This window comes from Stegostoma tigrinum, chromosome 30 (assembly GCF_030684315.1).
Source record: "Stegostoma tigrinum isolate sSteTig4 chromosome 30, sSteTig4.hap1, whole genome shotgun sequence".
Classification (NCBI taxonomy): domain Eukaryota; kingdom Metazoa; phylum Chordata; class Chondrichthyes; order Orectolobiformes; family Stegostomatidae; genus Stegostoma; species Stegostoma tigrinum.
In genome coordinates, this window is record NC_081383.1 from 5,874,706 (window position 1) to 5,896,067 (window position 21,362).

The 21,362-nt window shown below is 44.1% G+C and overlaps 1 protein-coding gene across 2 annotated transcripts in view; it reads right to left on the reverse strand.

The window, feature by feature from the left end:
- Positions 1 to 1,823: 1,823 nt before the first annotated feature.
- slc5a5 (solute carrier family 5 member 5) overlaps positions 1,824 to 21,362 on the reverse strand; it is a 53,443-nt gene continuing 33,904 nt past the window's right edge. The window contains exons 10-15 of one of the 2 annotated variants that reach the window (XM_059638554.1): positions 16,191 to 16,261; positions 15,102 to 15,188; positions 10,532 to 10,737; positions 9,854 to 9,957; positions 7,427 to 7,527; positions 1,824 to 5,756 (exon numbers count right to left, since the gene is read on the reverse strand). In XM_059638554.1, coding sequence (XP_059494537.1) covers positions 5,553 to 5,756; positions 7,427 to 7,527; positions 9,854 to 9,957; positions 10,532 to 10,737; positions 15,102 to 15,188; positions 16,191 to 16,261 — 773 coding nt within the window. In that variant the 3' untranslated portion in view covers positions 1,824 to 5,552. The remainder of the gene's footprint in view (positions 5,757 to 7,426; positions 7,528 to 9,853; positions 9,958 to 10,531; positions 10,738 to 15,101; positions 15,189 to 16,190; positions 16,262 to 21,362) is intronic. The other variant, XM_059638555.1, reaches the window with a different exon arrangement.

Consider the following 21,362-nt stretch of genomic DNA (forward strand, 5'->3'; position numbering starts at 1 on the left):
AGGTACATGGAGAATGTGGGCATACAACCCAGGATTGAGATAGTTTAATGTAGGCAGTTTTATTTGAATCATGCCTCCCCTGAACAATACTCTGTAACATTAACAGGTACAGAAATGCAAATCCTTTATATAAGACCCATTCCCACCTCGGCAGATTGTGAGAATGAATTCAAGATTTCAACACTTCAACACACATTCAACATTTTTCTCTGTATCTTCAAGATGTATGTGACAATAAATAAATCATTCATTCATTCACGATTTGTTGTCCAGCTGGCACCTGCAATGTAAGTATGGCAAGTTGTACCTTATCACAGAGACCCAACTGGTTCACAACTTTTAGGGAAGTTAGCATCACCCAGTCTGAGTCTTTCCATGACTCTACATTGAATATTCCTCATAGTCCCACCTGGAAAGCATGACTCATGAGAATCTGTGAGGTTTTGAGCCTGTCGCTCCAAACCAGAGAACACACAGTCCTACCTTTCACGTTAATGATAGTGATCTCATAATCAATTATCTATCAGGATAGATTAACTCTGTGGGCTAATTTATCTAAAACAGTAAAACACATTATAAATTATGAAGCGGACCTTCCAGCTATCCAATTGATTTCTGTGTGCTCAGATTGCAAACTCATGGTAGACCAGCAGCCAGGCAGAGCCGCAACATTGTATGCACACCACATGTAGAGCCCTTTGATGAATTATTTTAAAGGAAATGTACATTTATAGCACTATTGAGTCTGCCATCTTGAAAAGCCTTCTAACTCTGTTGTTAGTCCCTTCTTTTAACTCTCCTGCTGAAGTTTGGAGTGTTCATTTGTTCTGTGTGTGATTATATGTGCCTGTTGACCTGTTCATACTCACTGTGCTTGATTGCTTAAGCCTGTCTGTGGGCTCAGAGAAAGATAATTGAAGCTGTAAAAGAGCAGAAAGCCTGAGCTGAAGCTGACTCGGTCCACTGCCATGTGACTGACTCTTAACTGCCCTGTGAAAGGTCCTATTAAGCCATTCAGTTCAAGGGCAATTAGGGATAGGCAAAACATGCTGGTCTTTTCAACAGTATAAATGAACAAAGTGTCACTCATTCCCGAGTGAAATATGGCCTAAAAAATTTCACATCAGTCAGCGAACACGTTCAAATGAGACTGCCAATGTACTTTTAACAAAAAAAGTATAGTAGGCAAAAGAAAAGAACAAAAGCTATTATATATATTTTATAAAATGCATGTGATAGTTTTGTTCTTTTCTTTTGCCTACTATACTTTTCTGTATGCATATATCTGAATATATATGTGTATGTATATGATGACGAAGGAAGATCTTTAAAAGTTGTTTCGAAAAGAAAGATTTTACTCTTTCTCCCAGCAACATCCTTTACTAACACTCAACCCCAGTGAAACATCAATCCTATCTTTTCTCTTTAATATCTTACTTAACTGATCATGTTGAAAACATTTCCCTTCTGCAACATCTGAATATGCCTTCTGATCTCTGGTCTCCCTTTCTTTGTGTAACAAAAGCTCAAATTAATAACCCCTCTAGTAATTATCTCACCAGGTGCCTTGGCTAGTCTTTTAACTTTAAGTCATACGATTTCTTACAAACTTTGCTTTGATGTTACTAAAGAAAAATTCAGTTTCTGAGTCTTAATTAAAACAGCAACTGAAAACTTCTTTAAGAACTTTTTCCATTTTTTATTCATATTTTACTTTGGCAGTAATGCTATATTTATTTTGAACACCTCAGGATTTGCATAATAATTATATTTTACACAAGACCAGGTTGATCACAACATTTATTTTACTCCATATTTGCACTTGATAAAGCATAATTGCCTCTTCCAGCTACGTAAACAGTTTTCAAACTGTATAGTTGCAGTATTAAACTCCAATGAAACAGTGTCTAATTTTTATTATAAAATCATTTCAGGAAGGTTAAAAGATTAAGGTACATACCAAAAAACAATAGTGTCTGCAGAGTTGTTGGATGTGTAAACTTCAAATTATTGTAGAGACAATGACAAATTCAGTATCAATTTTTCCATGATTAATATTTTATTGCGTTCCCGCTGCAAATATATCAAAGAGATAGGCTAGGCCCTAACTTTTATCTTATTTAAAGGCAAATATAAGGTGTTGCATTCCAAATGCAATTCTATTTGTCAAACTGTGCAACATTAGCAAACACCCTTCTTTTTTACACTACAATTAAAATACAGATACAATTAAAATTAAAGAATTGGTTTAATTGTAACAATCAAAATGCTTAACAAAATATTGGATATATTAGCTCCTACTTAATAACTGTTCCGATATAGTAATATTACATAAACACACCCTTGGCAAAGGCAAGCTCAGTAAGATAGATTTGCCTCACATGCAATTCTAGCAGCAGGAAGAGAACCCCCAGTTTTTAGCTGAAACTGAGAGAGAGAATAAGACCTTCCACAGTCAGCATCAAAGCCCCAGCAACTGTTCAAATCTAAAACTAAAATCCTGGTTCTGTGGGAGCTTATCTCACGAATTCAGGTTGTATCTATTGTTTCAACTTAATAAAAGAAATCCCAAGGGCTCACAAGCTGTTTACTTTTTTTGGTTTTGAGCAGATCACTCGGCGGGTCTGCCTCAACATTTCATTATTTTAAAAAACCAGAGCAGAATAGACCTCTGAAGGCAATAGTATCACCACACTTTAAAAAAGAACTATCAATATACAAAGATGGCTTCATTTGTAAAAACCTTTAGCCTTCCACTATTAGTACACCACAATACATACACGTTATACCGACTCTAAGTATATAAACCTTCACTACTACAGCCCATTTCAATCTGTTTCTTCCCACCACCAAACACATCAGTCTTTCTTCATCAAAGTCACAACAACATGTTGGCAATTACGATCTCTCATCTTGCCATGTGTATTGTTTTCAAATTGAAAGGTGCAATAATAAGCTCCATCTAAATAACTTGGTATTTTATACTTAATATTTTTCCAAAACCTTTAAGAGTTTTTGACCTGTACATACAATTGTGTCAAACACATTACTGGCAATATATATGTCGAAATGTTGCAACACAAGCCACCAAGCTCAAGGTCTCCTTCTCAATGGTGGAGTATTTCTGTTGATGATTATTCAATTGTCTGGAGAACTACGCAACAGGTCTTTCGATCTTCTCATCATCCTCTTGTAAGATTACAGAACCAACACGCATGTCACTCGCACCGAAAGCCTCTCGGCCTTGTGTAATTAGGTATGGCTAACCCTGGGGTAGTGGTTAACACAGCTTTCAGCCTGTCGAATGCTTTCTAACATTCCTCTGTCCACTGAAATTTTCTGCACTTCTTCAACAAGTCAGACATTGGAGCAAACACACTGCTGAAACTCGGTGTAAACTTGCAATAAAACCCACTCAGCTCCAGGAATGGTGATACTTCCCTCTTTGTTGATGGTCTGGAAACCAATAATCTTTGTCTTCACATTCCCTGGGGCCATCCACCCATGTCCTATAACATGGCCCAGTAACATGACTTAGGCGTTTTTGCAAATTCGCTCTGAGCCACTTTTATTACCAAGCCCACCTCCCAAACTTGATCAAACAATTCTAAAAAATGCTCCAAATGTTACTTCCATGTGTGGCTAAAAATCACCAGATCATCTATGTGTATGACACAATCTCAAAACGGCTTTATTGGTTAGTCTTTGAAATGTAGTTGGAGCATTTTTCATATCAAATGGCATGACTTTGAACTGGTGTAGTCCGTTCAGTGTCACGAAAGCCAAAACTTCTTTTGCACTTTTGAATAAAGGTACCTGCTAATGTCCTCTGAGTCAGTCCAGCTTTGAAAAATAAGTTGCTTGTCCCACCTTCTCAATATAGTTTTCCAGCCATGCAATAGGGCATGACTTTGTAATTGCATTGATTTTGCAATAGTCCACACACACAATCTGGTTTTGGCATCATTATTACAGATGAACTTCAGTCATTGCAACTCCTTTCAATTATATTGCCTTTGAGCATGTGCTCAATCACTTTTTGAACCTGTGTCTACTTTAGAGGTTTAAGTCTTTAAGGATATGCCTTAATTGGAACAGCATTTCATGCATCTATATAAATCATAATCAGATTATTACTTCCCAGCTTATTCCCACACATCTCCCCTGTGGTTGTAATAACTCTTTCAGGTCATTTTGATTTTTATCTAGAAAATAACTTAATAATTTATTCCATCGTTTCAGAACTTCTTCATTATCCAATTTAATTTAGAGAATCTCTAATTCAGAATCATCTTAATTTGGTTCTTCACTCTGTTGCTTTCCTTCCCCATCAAAATACCCTTTTAGCATATTCACATGAAACTCTTTGTATCTGGTTTTCTTATGAAACTATTCACCTCACTGAATTTCCTTTCTATTTGATAAGTCCCACTAAACCTTGCTTTTAAAGGCTCACTTGCCACTTGGAGTAATACTAACACTTTATCCCCACTAGCAAAATTACAAATTTTTGATTTCTTGTCTGCTTCCTGTTTCATCCCTTGCAGTGCTACTTTTAAATGCTGTCTCGCAACTCACCCACTCTAAAATTTGACACATTGTCCAATATGTGGTCTCTGAACTCTGACTTAACAATTTTCCCTTGATTAATTTTAATGGTTCAATTGGCCTATGTCTGAGAACTCATTCAAATGGACTCAATTTGGTGGATTCATCAGGTGCATCCCTAATTTCAAAACATACAAATGGAAATCCTTTTCCCCAATCCTCTGGATTATTTTGATGATAACCCCTCAACATGGTCTTTCAGGCTTGATGCCACTGTTCTAACACTCCCTGCGATTCTGGAAGCTATGCAACGGATTTGAATTGTTTTATTCCTAAACTATCCATAACTTCCATGAATAATTTTGATGTACAATCTGATTCTTGATCTGATTGAATTTCTGTGGGTAGTCCATATCTTGTAAAAATTTTCAGTAACTCTTCTAGCTGTGATGTAATATAAAGGAATGGCCTCTGGAAATCTAGAAGACACATTCATTATGGTCAACAAATACTGATTCCCACCTTTTGTTTTAGGTAGGGGTCCTATGCCATCAATTAAGTCTCTTCTACAAGGTTCCTCAAATGTGGGAATGGGTATTAAAGGTATTGGCTTCATCACTGCCGGAGGTTTTTCAATTACCTGACACGTATGAACTTGTCTGGCAAAGTTCTACCACATCTTTATGCAATCCAGGCTAATAAAAATGTTTTTGTATTTTAGCTTCAGTTTTCCTTACTATCAAATGATTTTCTATTGGTAATTCTACCTGCAACACCTCCTTTCTATAACGCACTGATAATACAACTTGATGAAGTTCTGCTCATTTCTCGTCTGCCTGGACAATTCGAGATAGCTTTATTTGGTGGTCTAATCACAAGCAAGAACTGAACTGAGACCAGATTTACAAAGTAGCAGGATGTGTCATAAATCTACGATCAACAGGCACTGTGAAGCTCACCAATAGCCACGAGTATGCTGATCCTCTGTTAGGAGGAACACAGCTTCAAACACAGGTTTCTGTCAGAGGAGATAAATAACAGTCAAACATGATCGGGGGGCTGTTTCGATCTGGGTTGCAGTTCCACTCAGTGCAGTCTACGTCCTGGACTGATGACTGTTCCAGGCTTATTTTGTCTTGGGCTGGAACAGTTGACACCATTGAGCTTGTCTGTTTCAGAGCAGCCTTGCTGCTTTCCAAAGCAGGAAGCTGTAGATAAGGAAACAGGAGGCATTAGAGAGCATTCAGCATAGAAACAGACCCTTCGGCCCAACCCGACCATTCTGACCTGGTTTCCTAACAGAAATAGTGCCATTTGCCTGCGTTTGGCCCATATCTGAGGCCATGGTATCACTTGCTCAATTAAGGAATGGATTAGGAATGGGTGCTGTAGGATGATGGGGCAAAGCTAGAAAGTTTTGCATTTATATGATACTTTTACAGTTTCTGGACATGCCCAGTCAACACAACAATGATTGAAGTCTAGTCACTGCTGTAAGAAAGGGAAAGGCAGCAAAAACTTTATGTTCAAAAAGATGCCACTAACAGGAATGTGATAACAGCTCAGAGGTTAACACAGCTGTCTCTTAGTGCCAGGGACCTGGGCTTGATTCTGGATGTGGAACTGGCTACAACAGTTAGTTCATTTCTTAAGCTGCTCACTGCTTTAAAGACATTCAATGTGCTACAGAAAAGCAAGTTCTCTCTATTGTTTAGTGAACAAGACTGCCCAAGGACTGGTAGTGAGGTGATCACCATAATTGTATTGATTTTGCACATCTGTCCTCATACCACTTGCCCCTACACACCCGTCCTCATCCAGCCCTGACACCCTTTATAAACCTGTCCCCAATACTCTCCATCCTGCATTACCTGTATGCCGCCTAATGACCCAGATACAACACTCTCTTTTCCACATGCCTCACCCTGACAACTCCCTGAGTCTGAAACCCCTCGCCCCACACCCTCCACCCCCGCACTGCTGCTCCTAAATGCTCCTCATAACTCCCCTGTGCCACACCCTTACACCCTGTACCTCCACACACCAGCCACTCCTACCCACACTGTCCCTACAATCAACACGCCCCGAGCTACAAGCTCCAACTCAAGACACCCACCCCTCACAGGCCCACCCTCAAAATCCACACCCATACATACCCATTACACTCACACCCCTCCACTCCTGATGTAGGAAACATGGCAGCCATTTTGTGTACAGCAAGCTCCCACAAACACTTTGCATACAATATGTATGCCACAACCGATGACCGGCCGTTATCACAGAATCTCTACAAATCAGATAGCGGTCAATCAGCCCATCGAGTCTACCAATGACCCACCAAACAGCCTCCCACCCTATCCCTTATAGCCCTTCCCTACACCCATCGTCAATGGACACCCCACCCATATGTCAATACCACCACACCATCCCACTTCTAAAGCTGGCTCCCTCACATTTACCTCCCTCCCTTCCATACACCCCCCACCAAAAGGGTCTCAGGCTGATGTACCGTACCCTCCCTCACCCCAGGCCCAGTCCCTCACTACTGCTCCAACCTCAACTCCTCTCCTCTCTTTGCCAACCCTACAGGTCCACTCATTTTCCCCTCAAACCTCGCTGTTGATGAACTACAGCACCTCTCCAATCTTTCTGTGCTCATTGTTGAATCGATTATTTGTTAGATGGGTGGTGGGAGAGGAAGGGTGAGTAAAAGATAATGACAGCAACAACAAATATTTAACACAACGCTGTTTCCAAAGGCACCTTGAGGGCTTTTATAAAACAATATAAAAGGTATTCGACCAGATGTTCAAGAGACACAAGGCCAGTATTGTGGGTTGCACTGTGTCACTTTCAATATGGTATTCATTAAGTTTACCTCTGTCTTATTCAACTGTTCTGTCTCTTCAGAAACTGGATTCTTCTTCGAAAGATCCCACCAGAGTAAACCATCAGCGATATCTTCTCTCTTAGTTGGTCCTGAGAAAGTGGAGAAAGAAAAGGCAATCTAGTGTCCATACCCTCTCAGTAAAGGGGGGTTGATGTGTAGTGGTGTTACCACTAGCCTATTAATCCAAAGACTCAGGTAATGTTCTGAAGATATGGGTCCAAATCCTGCCACAGCAGAATTTGAATCAAATAAAAATCTCAAATTGAAAATCTCATGATGACGGTGTAACCGTTGTGGGGGTAAGCCCCACCAGGTTCACTAATGTCCTTTAGGGGAACACGCTGCTGTCCTTACCTGGTCTGGCCTACATATGATTTCAGATCCACAGTAATGTTAACTGCACTCTGGGCAATTAGGGATGGGCAATAAATTCTGGCCAAATGAGTGACAATCACAAGCAATGAATTAAATAAAAAACATTTTTTTTGGTACACCAGCTCTCAATAAAGTCCACTGTTCTTGTATGCTAACTCATTTGAGACCATCCCCTTCAGTACATGCAAGGGGAAGCAATGGCCTAGTGGTGTTAATGCTGGGCACTTATTCCAAAGATTATGTTCTGGGGGACCTGTGTTTGAATCCCTCTACAGTAGATGGTGCAATTTCAATTCAATGAAACAAAAACACCTAGAGTTAAGAGTTTAATGACTACCATGAATGAATCTGTTGTCAGTTGTTGGGGAAAAAAATCATCTGGTTCACTCACGTGTTTCAGGGAGGGAAACTGCCATTTTTACTTGGTCTGGCCTACATAATCATGAAGTGGCTCGGGAAGGGTGTCATGGCCCATAACAGCTCGAGCCTCCCAGCCTGCCTCGATCCCCTACAATTTGCCTATCAATGTAACAGTTCCACAGACGATGCCATTCCCCTAGTCCTGCTCTCATTCCTGGAACATCTGGACAACAAAGACACCTACGTCAGACTCCTACTCATCAAACACAGCTCCACCTTCAACACCATTATCCCCTCCAGACTGATCTCAAAACTCCGAGACCTTGGTCTCAGCTCCACCCGCTGCAGCAGGATCCTCAACTTCCTGAGCCATAGGCCGCAATCATTGAAGCTATATCTCCTCCACGATTCTTAGCCCCCTTCTGTACTCCCTGTACACCCATGGCTGCGTCACCAAATTCTGAATGAATGTCATCTACAAGTTCACTGATGACACCACTGTAGTGGGATAGATATCAAACAGCGATGAGTCAGAATACAGAAGGGAGACAGAGGGCTTGGTGACAGGGTGCAATGAGAACAATCTCAACGTTGGAAAAACTAAAGAACTGATCATCAACTTCAGAAAGAAAGGAGAACACAGCCCCATCTACATCAGTGGGACTGATGTTGAGCGAGTGAAGAGCATCAAGTTCCTCGGAGTGACGATAACCGACAACCTGTCCTGGGCTTCCCACGTAAATGCAACAGTCAAGAAGGCACAACAGCACCTCTTCTCCCTCAGACCGCTCAGGGAATTTGTCATGTCAATAAGGCCTCTCAGCAACTTCTACAGATGCCCCAATAAAAGCATCCTGTCCTGGTGCATAATGGCCTGGTATGGTAACTGCTCTGCCCAGGAATGTAAGAAACTACAGAAGGTGGTATGCAAGCCCAGACCATCACAGAAGCCAACCTTCCATCCATGGACTCTATTTACACAGCTGTCTGCTGTAGAAAGTTCACCAACATCATCAAAGACCCACCATACATTGGTAATGGTCTCCTACAACCTCTTCCATTAGGCAGAAGATACAGGAGCTTGAACACACACCCCAACAGGTTCACAACAGGTTCAAGAACAGCTTCTTCCCTGCCTTTATTTGACTGATGAATGGACTCTCTAACTTCAAATAATGCTGATCTTGTTACAGTTGATCTTGCCTCGTGTAACCTGTATGCCTCATTCTGTCCAAGTTTTATTCATCCTATAATCTGTATGTCGTTGCTCACAGTGATCTACCTATACCACTCATAAACAAAGCTTTTCACTGTCCTTAGGTACATGTGACTACATTAAATCAAATCAAATCAAACATAGGGCTCCAGACCCACAGCAATGTGACTGACTAATAACTGCCCTCTGGGCAATTAGGGATGGGCAATAAATGCTGCCTAGCCAGCGAGACCCACATACCTCGAATGACTAAAATAAAAAAAACATTCAATCTCCATTTGGCCCCCTTTCCTCTAGAAGGTGAACTCTCATTGAAGACCACCCCATCACTCCTGACTTGTGCTTTTTCCAATTTTGTTTTAACGTCTGCCAAAGTGTTGGGAAAATGGTACAACTGCTTTCTGATAATCTGTCACACATCTTCCTGGCAAGGATTCAGCCTGATATTTAGGATATTTATTTACCTGATAAATAGCTGACTCCAATACCAACGATCACCGTTGTTAATGTTCCCAGAAGACCATAGTAAAGGTAAGATAAGGCATAGAACTGTTCCACAATGTTGGGCCTGCAAACCAAATCAGAGAGGTCAATAACTTGACAGTAAACTGCAGTCTCCTGCCCCATCCTTGAGCAAAGACTTTGTCGATAGGATAGATAAAGAGAAATATCATCCCTGGTTGGAGATTCTAGAACTAAAGGGGCATAGTCTCAGAATTAGGGTCAGAGCATACTGGACAGATGTTAGGAGGCAGTTCTACACTCAAAAGATGGTAGATGTTTGGAATTCGCTTCCACAGCTGTTCATTTTAAATCTGAGATGGAAAAATTTTGTTAAACAAAAGTTTTAAGGGTAATGGGTCAAAGACTGGTGTGTGGAGTTTGGTTACTATCCATGAATGATGGAGCAGCTCGAGGGGCTGAATGGTCTACTCCTGTGTATACATTCCTCTGTCTCTGCCACTGCTTCCAATTCCAGAACTGGATGAGAAAAAGAGGTCCAATTCTGAATTAGGTAGTGAGAAAACAAGGGATGAGAGTAAGATCCAAAGATGTCAACACGTGACTGGGGACCTGTCCGGAAGGTGCGAGAATTATGGAGAGTTAACTCGACTTCATGATAGAACAGGGTTCGCTCTCACCTCTTGCTCAGTCCAGACTGGGGTATCACCTTGTCAATGAGCCACGCACTGCCATTGACTGTAGTGTTGGGATTGTATGCAAGATGACACCTGTCTGCGTTAAATGGCAGGACCCCCATTATCTCAGGTGTGGGTGGGTACAGAATGCCCCCGATGGACAGCCAGAGAGAAATGGCAAATCCAGCTGCTAAGCCAGAAAATACACCCTGAAAGAAGAAAAGACACAGTGAAATAATTAATCCAAATGAATTTATTGTCTCTGGGAATCCACTGGAAAAAGAGAAGGAAACCAGCAACATATATTAGGGAGCCAAAGGGCTGCCAGGTTAATTTGAATGAGCACTAAATTGTAACACATAGTGCAGAAATAGGCCATTTAGCCCATCCAGTCCATCTTCCCACTGCACTTAATCTCAACCCCAATCTTCTACTTGTCAGGGTATGCCCTTGTGTTAAATTGTTTGCCAGTGTTGGCTACTATTTTGTGGCTTTGACATAATCCAGCGTGCCCTGAAACTCGTGTGATTTGTTGCCTGCTCACTTTGTAGGAGCCAGGATATCATCAACACCAGTGCCAAGTTTATACTTACATAGAGCCTTTAAGTGAGACTAAACCGTGCAGCACAAAAACAGACCAGTTTGCTCAACCTCTTAGTATATCCATCAATCTCATTCACTGTCACGTCTCTGATTATTGTCCACTTCATACTGGTTATCATAGATTTGAATAAAACGTGAACTGAAACTGCTGTTGCATCTGTGTTGGCAGGATTTAGCCCCAGATTAAAACCCAAAGAGTTCTCTGAACATACAAACAAGGAACAAGAGTAGGCCACGTGGCCACTTGGAACCTGCTCCACCATTTAAAAAGATCGTGGCTGATCTTATTTTAACCTGAACTCTATGTTCCTGCATATCCCTGTTGGTCTCTCACATCTTGGTGTTCAAAGATATGTTCACTTCTGTCCTAAAAAATAATCAACTGCAGAAGCAAAAGCAGGCCTATTGAGGCTGTTCTGACATTTGGTGAGATTGTGGCTGATATGATAATCCTCACCTCTACATTCCTGCCTTATTCCACCTAAACCCTTGATTCTATTCCGTGATTTAAAACCTGTCTATCTCAGCCTTGAATATATTTAGTGATTCATGAACTGGATTGGTTGTTACAATGATCATTGAGAGTCACTATTAGATAAAGGGTCCAAAACTGTTCACACTATTCAGGCTATGCTCTGACCAGGAAAAACCAAAAGAACTGCGAATACTGTGAACCAGGGACAAGAACAAAGTTGCTGGAAAAGCTCAGCACGTCTGGCAGCATCTGTGGAGGAGAAAAGAGAGTTAACATTTCGGGTCCAGTGACCGGACCCGAAACGTTAACTCTGTTTTCTCCTCTACAGACCCTCTGACCAGTGCCTTGTATAGTTTCAGCAAAACCTCAGTATTTTTGCACTAAATTCCCTTTGAAATAAAGGCCAACACTCTATTTGCCTTCCCTATTACCCACTGAATTTGGAACCTAGTGTATTGTGATTAACGGATGAGGACTCCCAAACTCCTCAGTTCTGTAACTCCCAGCAATCTTTCTCCATTTAAATTATATCCAACTCCTCTATTTTTTCAACCAAAATGCATGACTTCACATTTCCCCACATTATTTTCTATCTACCAAGTTTTGACCCACTTGCTCAACCTATCTATATTCCTCTGTAGAATCTTTGCGTTTTTCTCGCCATTTGTGTTCCCATCTATTTTTGCATCATATTATGTTAAAGATTCAGGATCCATTGCTTTTTCCAAAGGCCGTCAACCCTCTGAAAGAAAAGATGTTTCCTTATCGATGTCTCACATGCGAGATCCTTTATTTTCAAACTCTGACCTTCTGTTCTAGATTCTCCCATGAGAGGGAGCAATCTTTCCACATTGACCCGGCCAAATTCTCCTCGGGTTCTTCTCTGTTTCAATTCAGTCACTTCTGAACTCCAGAAGATACAGCCCTAACCTGTCTACCTTTCCACATCAGACAATCTGCTCCCTAAACTTGTAACTACAACCTACTTACAAAAGAATTCTGTCTCACAAGCTGAACATGACTGTAGCATGAGGGTAGTGGTTCTGAAAGAGTTAATGTTGAAGTTGTGTTAAGCTCCACCTAATCTGATAATATCACATGGTTTTTGGTTTCAGAACAGTAATGTTGTGCCTGAGATTCTGATGGAGGCAGATGCATCACTTTTGGTGTCTGATAGTCTTGATGAGTAATGTCTAACTAGTCAATGCAACTCACACCGATTGTCATCAAACCAAAAACAAACTGCACCTCGTAACTTAAGACTGGTGCCTTTTCTTGCTAAGACTCACTGTCTCATTCTCAACCACTGACATCTAAACAGGGGCTGAGAGTCAGCACAGTAAGGAGTATCCATCCGCTGTACAGAGTGTGGCTTCCTCTGCACTGGGGAAACCAAGCGGAGGCTTGGGGACCGCTTTGCAGGATACCCAAGGAATAAACAACTGCACTTCCCAGTCGCGAACCATTTCAACTCCCCCTCCCACTCCTTGGACGACATGTCCATCCTGGGCCTCCTGCAGTGCCACAATGATGCCAAACGTAGGTTGCAGGAACAGCAACTCATATTCCGCTTGGGAACCCTGCAGCCCAATGGTATCAATGTGGACTTCACCAGCTTCAAAATCTCCCCTCCCCCCCACTGCATCCCAAAACCAGTCCAGCTCATCCCTGCCTCCCTAACCTGTTCTTCCTCTCATCTATCCCCTCCTCCCACCTCAAGCCGCACCTCCATTTCCTACCTACTAACCTCATCCCGCCCCCTTGGCCTGTCCATCTTCCACGGACTGACCTATCCGCTCCCTACCTCCACATCTATACTCACTTCTACAGGCTCCATCTCCGCCCCTTTAACTTATCTGTCTCCTCTCCACCTATCTTCTCCTCTAGCCGTCTTCAATCCGCCTCCCCCTCCTCCCTATTTATTTCAGAACCCTCACCCCATCCCCCTTTTCTGATGAAGGGTCTCGGCCCGAAACATCAGCTTTTGTGCTCCTAAGATGCTGCTGGGCCTGCTGTGTTCATCCAGCTCCACACTTTGTTATCTTGGACTCTCCAGCATCTGCAGATCCCATCACCTCTGAAGGAATATCGGCTCCAGCAGTCACTGTTTAAATGATTGAACATTTGTTTTCAAAAGAATAGAAAGAAGGATTGGAAACAGTATTGTATCTCAATAATCTAGCTGCATGATATGATATGGTGAGCAGTGGTATGGATTGGAACTCAATGTAGATGCTGATCTGATATGGGGGTGATCTAATTGACGTATCTAAGATAGTTAAGGGAGATAGAGGAGAAATTTTTCTAACGTCGTGAAACATCCAAAGGGCCTTCACCTTATCGAACAGATTTTGACACCGAGCCACAAACGGAGATACTAGGACAAGTGAGCTAAAGGTGGATTTTAAGGAGCACTTTACAAGGGAAGTGACTGCAGTAGGGAGACTGAGATGCATAGACAAGGAATTCCAAAGCTTGGGATTGGGATAGTTCAAAGATAAATGAAAACTGTGGATCTTCACAAGGCCAGAATCACTGAAGTGCAGAGTGTTTTTTGTAAGGCTGCAGGAGGTTACGAGCATGGGTGGGGTGAGGCCATGGTGAGATTTGGCAATAACAATGAGAATTTGAAGATTGCAGTTTGAAATTTAGGTCAGTGTGCAGATGGGTGATGGGTGAAAACAGTGTGGCATGGGAAAGGTTAAAGGCAACATAACTGCCTGGCCTCCTCTATATCGGTGAGACCAGGCAGAGCTTTGAGGAACATCTGCGCTCTGTGCGTGACAAATGACAACACCTTCCAGTCGCGAAACGTTTAAACTACCCCTCCCACTCCCTGGGCAACATGTCCATCCTAGGCCTCCTCCAGTGTCACAATAACACCACCCACAAACTGGAGGAGCCGCACCTCATATTCCACCTCGGGAGCCTACAGCCCAATGGCCTAAACATGGAATTCACCAGTTTTAAAATCTCATCACCCCCAGCCTCATCCCACGACCGACCCTCCCTCTCATCCCTGCCTCCTTCACCTGCCTCCTCCCACCCATCTGCCCCTCCCACCTCACTGACCAACCCCCACCACTCCCTACCTGCACTCACCCATCACCATCCCACCTACCATCCCCAGCCCCACCCCTCCTCTCTATTTATTTCCCAGCTCCCTTCCCCCTCCCCATTGCTGAAGAAGGGCCCTGACCCAAAACGTCAGCTTTTCAGCTCCTCTGATGCTGCCCAGCCTGCTGTGTTCCTCCACCTCTGCACCGTGTTATCTCAAACTCCAGCATCGGCAGTGCTTGCTATCTCAGAGTTGTGAGTGAGCTCAGGTTCCTGGCATTGTGCAAAGTCAGTGGGCGAGAACAAAATCGGGCAGGTCCCCACTTAGATCTACTTCAAGCTCCCTGACCGGAAGTGACTCATGGACCACAGCGATCTGATTGGATGTATGAGCATGTTGGAAATGCACCCTCTCAAAAATCGTCAGACTGTACTTACCACAGTGTTAGCAGCAGGTACGAATATGCCAAGAATGAATGCTCCCAACAAAGGATTACTGATGACACTCATCACCATGAAGGACCCCTGGAGTAATGTTTGAATAGTTTACATTAGACTACACCCAGAGACCAGGACGTTCATTTTGAATTTCTCTCCCCTCTCCCCATGCCAGTGCGACTGTCTGTTGGTTCCAGCCTGGCAGTTAGACACACCAATATGCTGCCATTCTCACATTCCGAATGTGAACTATCAACATCCTTCCTCTCCCAGCACTCCAGCCCCCCTCCCACTGCCGGCCCCCCTCCACACTTCCCGTCAGCTCTGGTGAAGAGTCTAGAAGCGTTAAGCTTGTTTTCTCTCTCCATGGATGCTGAACAACACACATTGTTTTCGGTAAAGATTGAAGCATCTGCAATAATTTGCTCCGACAGATCGTTTTTGAGTTTGAGCGCTGGTGTTAAATTTGCCGTAATCGGATTCATGCGAGAGATTCCGCCTGATTTTTGTTTCCACTGGGGCAAAGAAAAACAGACGAAGTGTTCAACATACGACCAAACTGATACCCGCTTCCTCTCCACCTAGCTTTGTGACTTTGTCCAGCCAATAACTAAGGGCGAGGCGGTAAAAGCCTGTGACCTCATAAATACCTGAAGAATGAATTGAAAACGCAGCCAAGACACCGCCACTTAATTCACCAGTTCCCTGAATAGGAGAGTCAACACAGTCTAGAGCCGGAGGAACACAGCAGGTCAGGTAGCATCAGAGGAGCAGGCAGGGTGATGTTGTGGGCCTCGGCCCTTCATCAGAACTGGTGAGGGGTCTAGGCCCAAAACATTGACCCTCCTGCTTCTCTGATGCTGCCTGGCTTGCTGTGTTCCTCCAGCTCCACACCGCGTCAACTCCGACTCCAGCATCTGCAGTTCTTGCTATCCCCGAGCAGGAGAGGCTGCGAAAACTGAGGCTGCACTGAGCTCGCAAACAATCGGTTTTCGACGCTGCACGTTCCGTTCCCCCTGTCTGAATCCAAAGCCATCCTATCTCAGATAACAGCAGCAAGCCCCCAAACCCACCTGGATGTCAACGTACCTGCAAGACTCCTGCTCCGAGCAGGGAAGACAATGCAGCAAAAATAATGCAGGCAGACCCATACAACAGGGCTGTACAAAACAAAGAACAAAAGTTACAACACAAATTACAACAACTTGTACTTATGTCTAAAATCTCTTCAGTGTAGTAGCAGGCCATTCAGCCCAAACAAACCCTCTGAACAGCATCCCATCCAGACCCACCCCCTACCTTCTCCACAGCTAATTGACCTATGCTGCGTATCTTTGGACTGTGGGAGGAACTGGAGCACCCAGCAGAAACAGGGAGAACACACAAGCTCCATACATGCGATCACCGAAGGGCGGAATCGAACCCAGGTCTCTGGCACTGTGAGGCAGCAGTGCTAACTACAGAGCTACTGTACTGTCCTACCAATGTGTGCCCTTCCTGTTTTAAAAGGAAATCCCAGCAATGCCAGACCAAACTTTGTATTTCAACCACCTCAGGATTGAGAAAAGCTTGGTCAAAATGTGAGTTTTAAACAGAAGCAGATAGGAGAAGAGCGACAGAGAGATTTCGGGTAGGAATTCTTGAGCCTAGGGTCTATACAACGTTAATGCCAAGGTGGGCATCAGAATTGTTGGCTTACATAGGTCCCTGAGGTTTTGAGGCCAGCTCGAGGTTACAGAAATTGGGGAAGGGGGATAGTCAGAAGTACATTGGTTATTTTCTTTCCAAAATTATCCATGGCAGGTCTGGAAGAGTAAGCATTTATTGTCCATTCCAGAGTGTTGCTGAGAAGGTGGGAGGAGTGTCATGCCTGAATCAGTGATGTGTAAATGCTGTAGATATACCCTCAATGGCATTAAGGAGGGAAGTCCAGGATTTTGACCCAGTAATGGTGAAGGAAGGGCAATATATTTCCAAGTCAGGAAGGTGAGTGACTTGGAGAGGAACTTGCAAGGGTGTTCCCATGTACCTGCTGCCTTTGTCCTTCTAGATATTAGAGATGCTACTTTGGAAGGTGTTGCGGAAGAAACTGTAATGATTGGTTACACTGCTCTTGTCGTGTGTCTGCCGTAGCTGTGCAGTGGTAGTGGAGAGAGAGAATGTTGAGGGCGGTGGATGCATGCCATTCAAACAGCTGCTATGTCTCAAATGTTGTACATATTGAATATTGTTGCAGCTGCACCTATGGAAGCAAGCTGAGAGTATTCTTTCACCGCTGGCTTATGCCTCGTGGATAGCTTTGTAGGGACAGTATGTGAGTTGTTTGCCATACATAGAGCATAGAGCACAGAACATAGAACATTACATCGGCCCTCGGTTTGCGCCGGCCTGTGAAACCAATCTGAAGCCCATCTAACCTACACTATTTCATTATCATCCATATATTTATCCAATGACCATTTAAATGCCCTTAAACTTGACAAGTCTACTACTGTTGCAGGCAGGGCATTCCAAGCCCTTACTATTCTCTGAGTAAAGAAGCTACCCCTGACATCTGTCCTATATCTACCACCCCTCAATTTAAGCCTATGCCCCCTCGTGCTAGCCATCACCATCTGAGGAAAAAGGCTCTCACTGTCCACCCAATCTAATCCTCTGATCATCCTGTATGTCTCTATTAGGTCAATATAATTCCTTGTCCCTGACTGACAGAGTGGCCACATTATTAAATAAGTGAAGGTAACAAAGTGTAAAACTGGATGAACATAGCAGGCCAAGCAGCATCTCAGGAGCACAAAAGCTGACGTTTCAGGCCTAGACCCTTCATCAGAAAAGGGGGATGGGGAGAGGGTTCTGGAATAAATAGGGAGAGAGGGGGAGGCGGACCGAAGATGGAGAGAAAAGAAGATAGGTGGAGAGGAAAGTATAGGTGGGGAGGTAGGGAGGGGATAGGTCAGTCCAGGGAAGACGGACAGGTCAAGGAGGTGGATGAGGTTAGTAGGCAGGAAATGGAGGTGCAGCTTGAGGTGGGAGGAAGGGATGGGTGAGAGGAAGAACAGGTTAGGGAGGCGGGGACAGGCTGGGCTGGTTTTGGGATGCAGTGGGGGGAGGGGACGAGCTGGGCTGGTTGTGTGATGCAGTGGGGGGAGGGGATGAGCTGGGCTGGTTGTGTGATGCAGTGGGGGAGGGGACAAGCTGGGCTGGTTGTGTGATGCAGTGGGGGGAGGGGATGAGCTGGGCTGGTTGTGTGATGCAGTGGGGAGAGGGGACGAGCTGGGCTGGTTGTGGGATGCAGTGGGGGACGGGATGAGCTGGGCTGGATTTGTGATGCAGTGGGGGGAGGGGAAGAGCTGGGCTGGTTTTGGGATGCAGTGGGGGACGGGATGAGCTGGGCTGGTTGTGTGATGCAGTGGGGGGAGGGGAAGAGCTGGGCTGGTTTTGGGATGCGGTGGGGGAAGGGGAGATTTTGAAGCTGGTGAAGTCCACTTTGATACCATTGGGCTGCAGGGTTCCCAGGCGGAATATGAGTTGCTGTTCCTGCAACCTTCGGGTGACATCATTGTGGCACTGCAGGAGGCCCATGATGGACATGTCATCTAGAGAATGGGAGGGGGAGTGGAAATGGTTTGCGACTGGGAGGTGCAGTTGTTTGTTGCGAACTGAGCGGAGGTGTTCTGCAAAGCGGTCCCCAAGCCTCCGCTTGGTTTCCCCAATGTAGAGGAAGCCACACTGGGTACAGTGGATACAGTATACCACATTGGCAGATGTGCAGGTGAACCTCTGCTTAATGTGGAAAGTCTTCTTGGGGCCTGGGATGGGGGTGAGGGGGGAGGTGTGGGGGCAAGTGTAGCACTTCCTGCGGTATATTTAAGATTTTCAACAATGGTAGCTTCCATAATTCTGATGGTAGGTGGGTCTGATGATGGCAATACAGTTGAATGGGAAGAAAAGGTGCTTAGACTCTCCACTGTTATAGATAGTCACTGGCTGTGTTGTGTCAGTACCCCTTGTCAATTATAGAGTCATAGAGTTGTGGAACACGGAAACAGACCCTTTGTCAATTTGTCCATGCTGACTAGCTATCCTAAATTAATATTATCCATTCGCCAACATTTGGCCCCTATCCCTCTAAACCTTTCCTATTCATGTGCTCATCCCGATGCCTTTTCAATGCTGTAATTGAACCAGCCTCCACCACATCCTCTGGCAGCTCATTCCACACACACACACACACACACACACACCACGCTCTGCGTGGAAATGTCACCCCTCAGGTCCCTTTTAAAAGTTTTCCGCTCTCACCTTAAATCTATGCCTTCTAGTTTTAGACTCCTCGCCCCTGGAAAAAGGACCTAGGCTTTCACCCTCTCCATGCTCCTCATGAGTTTATAAATCTCTACAAGGTCATCCCTCAGCCTCCGATGCTCCAGGGAAAATAGCCTCAGCCTATTCTCCCTCTACCTTAAACTCTTCAACCCTGCATCATCCTTGCAAATTTTTTCTGCACCTTTCAGATTTAACATGTTTCCTGTAGCATGGAGACCAAAATTGAATGGCGTATTCTAAAAGTGGCCTAAACCACTGTCATGGCTCCAATCTTTTCTCAAACTCCTTAATGAGGTACTCACCTCATCTCCAAAACTAAGTTCTAGTTCATGTGTGCATCAAGGTTTTTGACTGATCTTACAGAACCTAAACTCTGTCGATGACTGGATTACTGGTGAGTAGGCGTCACTTGATTACACAGACAATCCCCACTCTTTGGGTGACTGGGAATGTGCTTCTTGACTCGGATTAGAGTTGTCCCGATTTTTGTGGACAGGACACATCAGGGACATTTTCCAGTTTTGTTGGGAATCAAATCCACTGGTCACTGATGTCTGTGATCTGCAGGCTCAGAAGGAGGCCAGGCAACGCACCTGGCTCCAAATGATTGAACCTTGACCTTTGCCCTTGAATGCTGGGCTCTGCCTCATTGAGAAGGTCATTTGAACCTGAAGCCAACTCCGTGCTGAAACCCTGTCATTCATCATAGACTTGACTGAACGAAAATCATCTTCGGAGAGAGGTGAATGAGCAGAGGGAAGATGTCCAATGAGATAAGGCCTTCCCTGACCTTCAGGATGAACATTGAAAAAACTTAAGGATGTCAATGTGACATTGCATTATTCATCCGTGACCAGCCACATTCCACAGATAATATTTCCTGGATCCAGAAAGGCTCTTGATCATCTGTTTCACTTGTGCTGATGACCTGCAATCCTGGCATTAACCAATTATGTCTCCAGCTCTCACTGGGAAGATTGCATAGAATTACAAGGGATTAGCAGCCCAACCGGCCCAAGTAAGTGTTTACACCTACCACAAACCTTCCTCACAATCATATCCTTCTTTTCCCTAACCACTCATTGTGGTTACAAATTCCATATTCTCGAAATTCTCTGGGTAAAGCTGTTTCTCTAAGTTCCTCTTTCAAATGGCTTGTGACTACTTTATATTTTTGGCATGCGGTTCTGGTCTCTCATAAATGTCAGCATCTTGTCTATTTCTACCCAGTCTAAACCCCTTCCTAAATTTAATGGCCTCTATTAGGTCACCCATTTACCTTCTCTTTTCTAAAGAAAAGATGTCATGTTTTTCTTCTTGACACACATTTCTGTCTTATCTTTCTCAATGTTTTTGCACCATCTCCAGTGCCTCTACTTCCTTCATGAAGTACAGCCATATAGCCATACAGCAGGGAAACTGACCCTTCAGCCCAGCTGGTCCACGCCAACAATGATGATTCCAAACTAATCTGGTCCCACTTCCCTGTGTTTGGGCCATATCCCTCCAGACCAGTCCTATCCATGTACTTATCCAAATGTCATAGGTCCCTACAGTGTGGAAACAGGCCCTTCAGCCCAACCAGCTCACGCCAACCCTCAGAGCATCCCACCCAGACCCAGCCCCCAATAACCCACCTAATCTACACAATCCCTCAACATTATGAGCAATTTACACGGCCAATCCACCCTAATCTGCACATCTTTGGACTGTGGGAGGAAACCCACGCAGACACGTGAGAATATGCAAACTCCACACAGACAGTTGCCCGAGGGTGGAATCGAACCTGCGTCCCTAGTGCTGTGAGGCAGCAGTGCTAGCCACCGATCCCCACCGTGCCGCCCAAACGTCTTTTAAATGCTGTAACTGCACCTACATCCATCACTTCTTCTGGCAGTTCATTCCACACCTGAGCCACTCTCCTTGTCAAGAAGT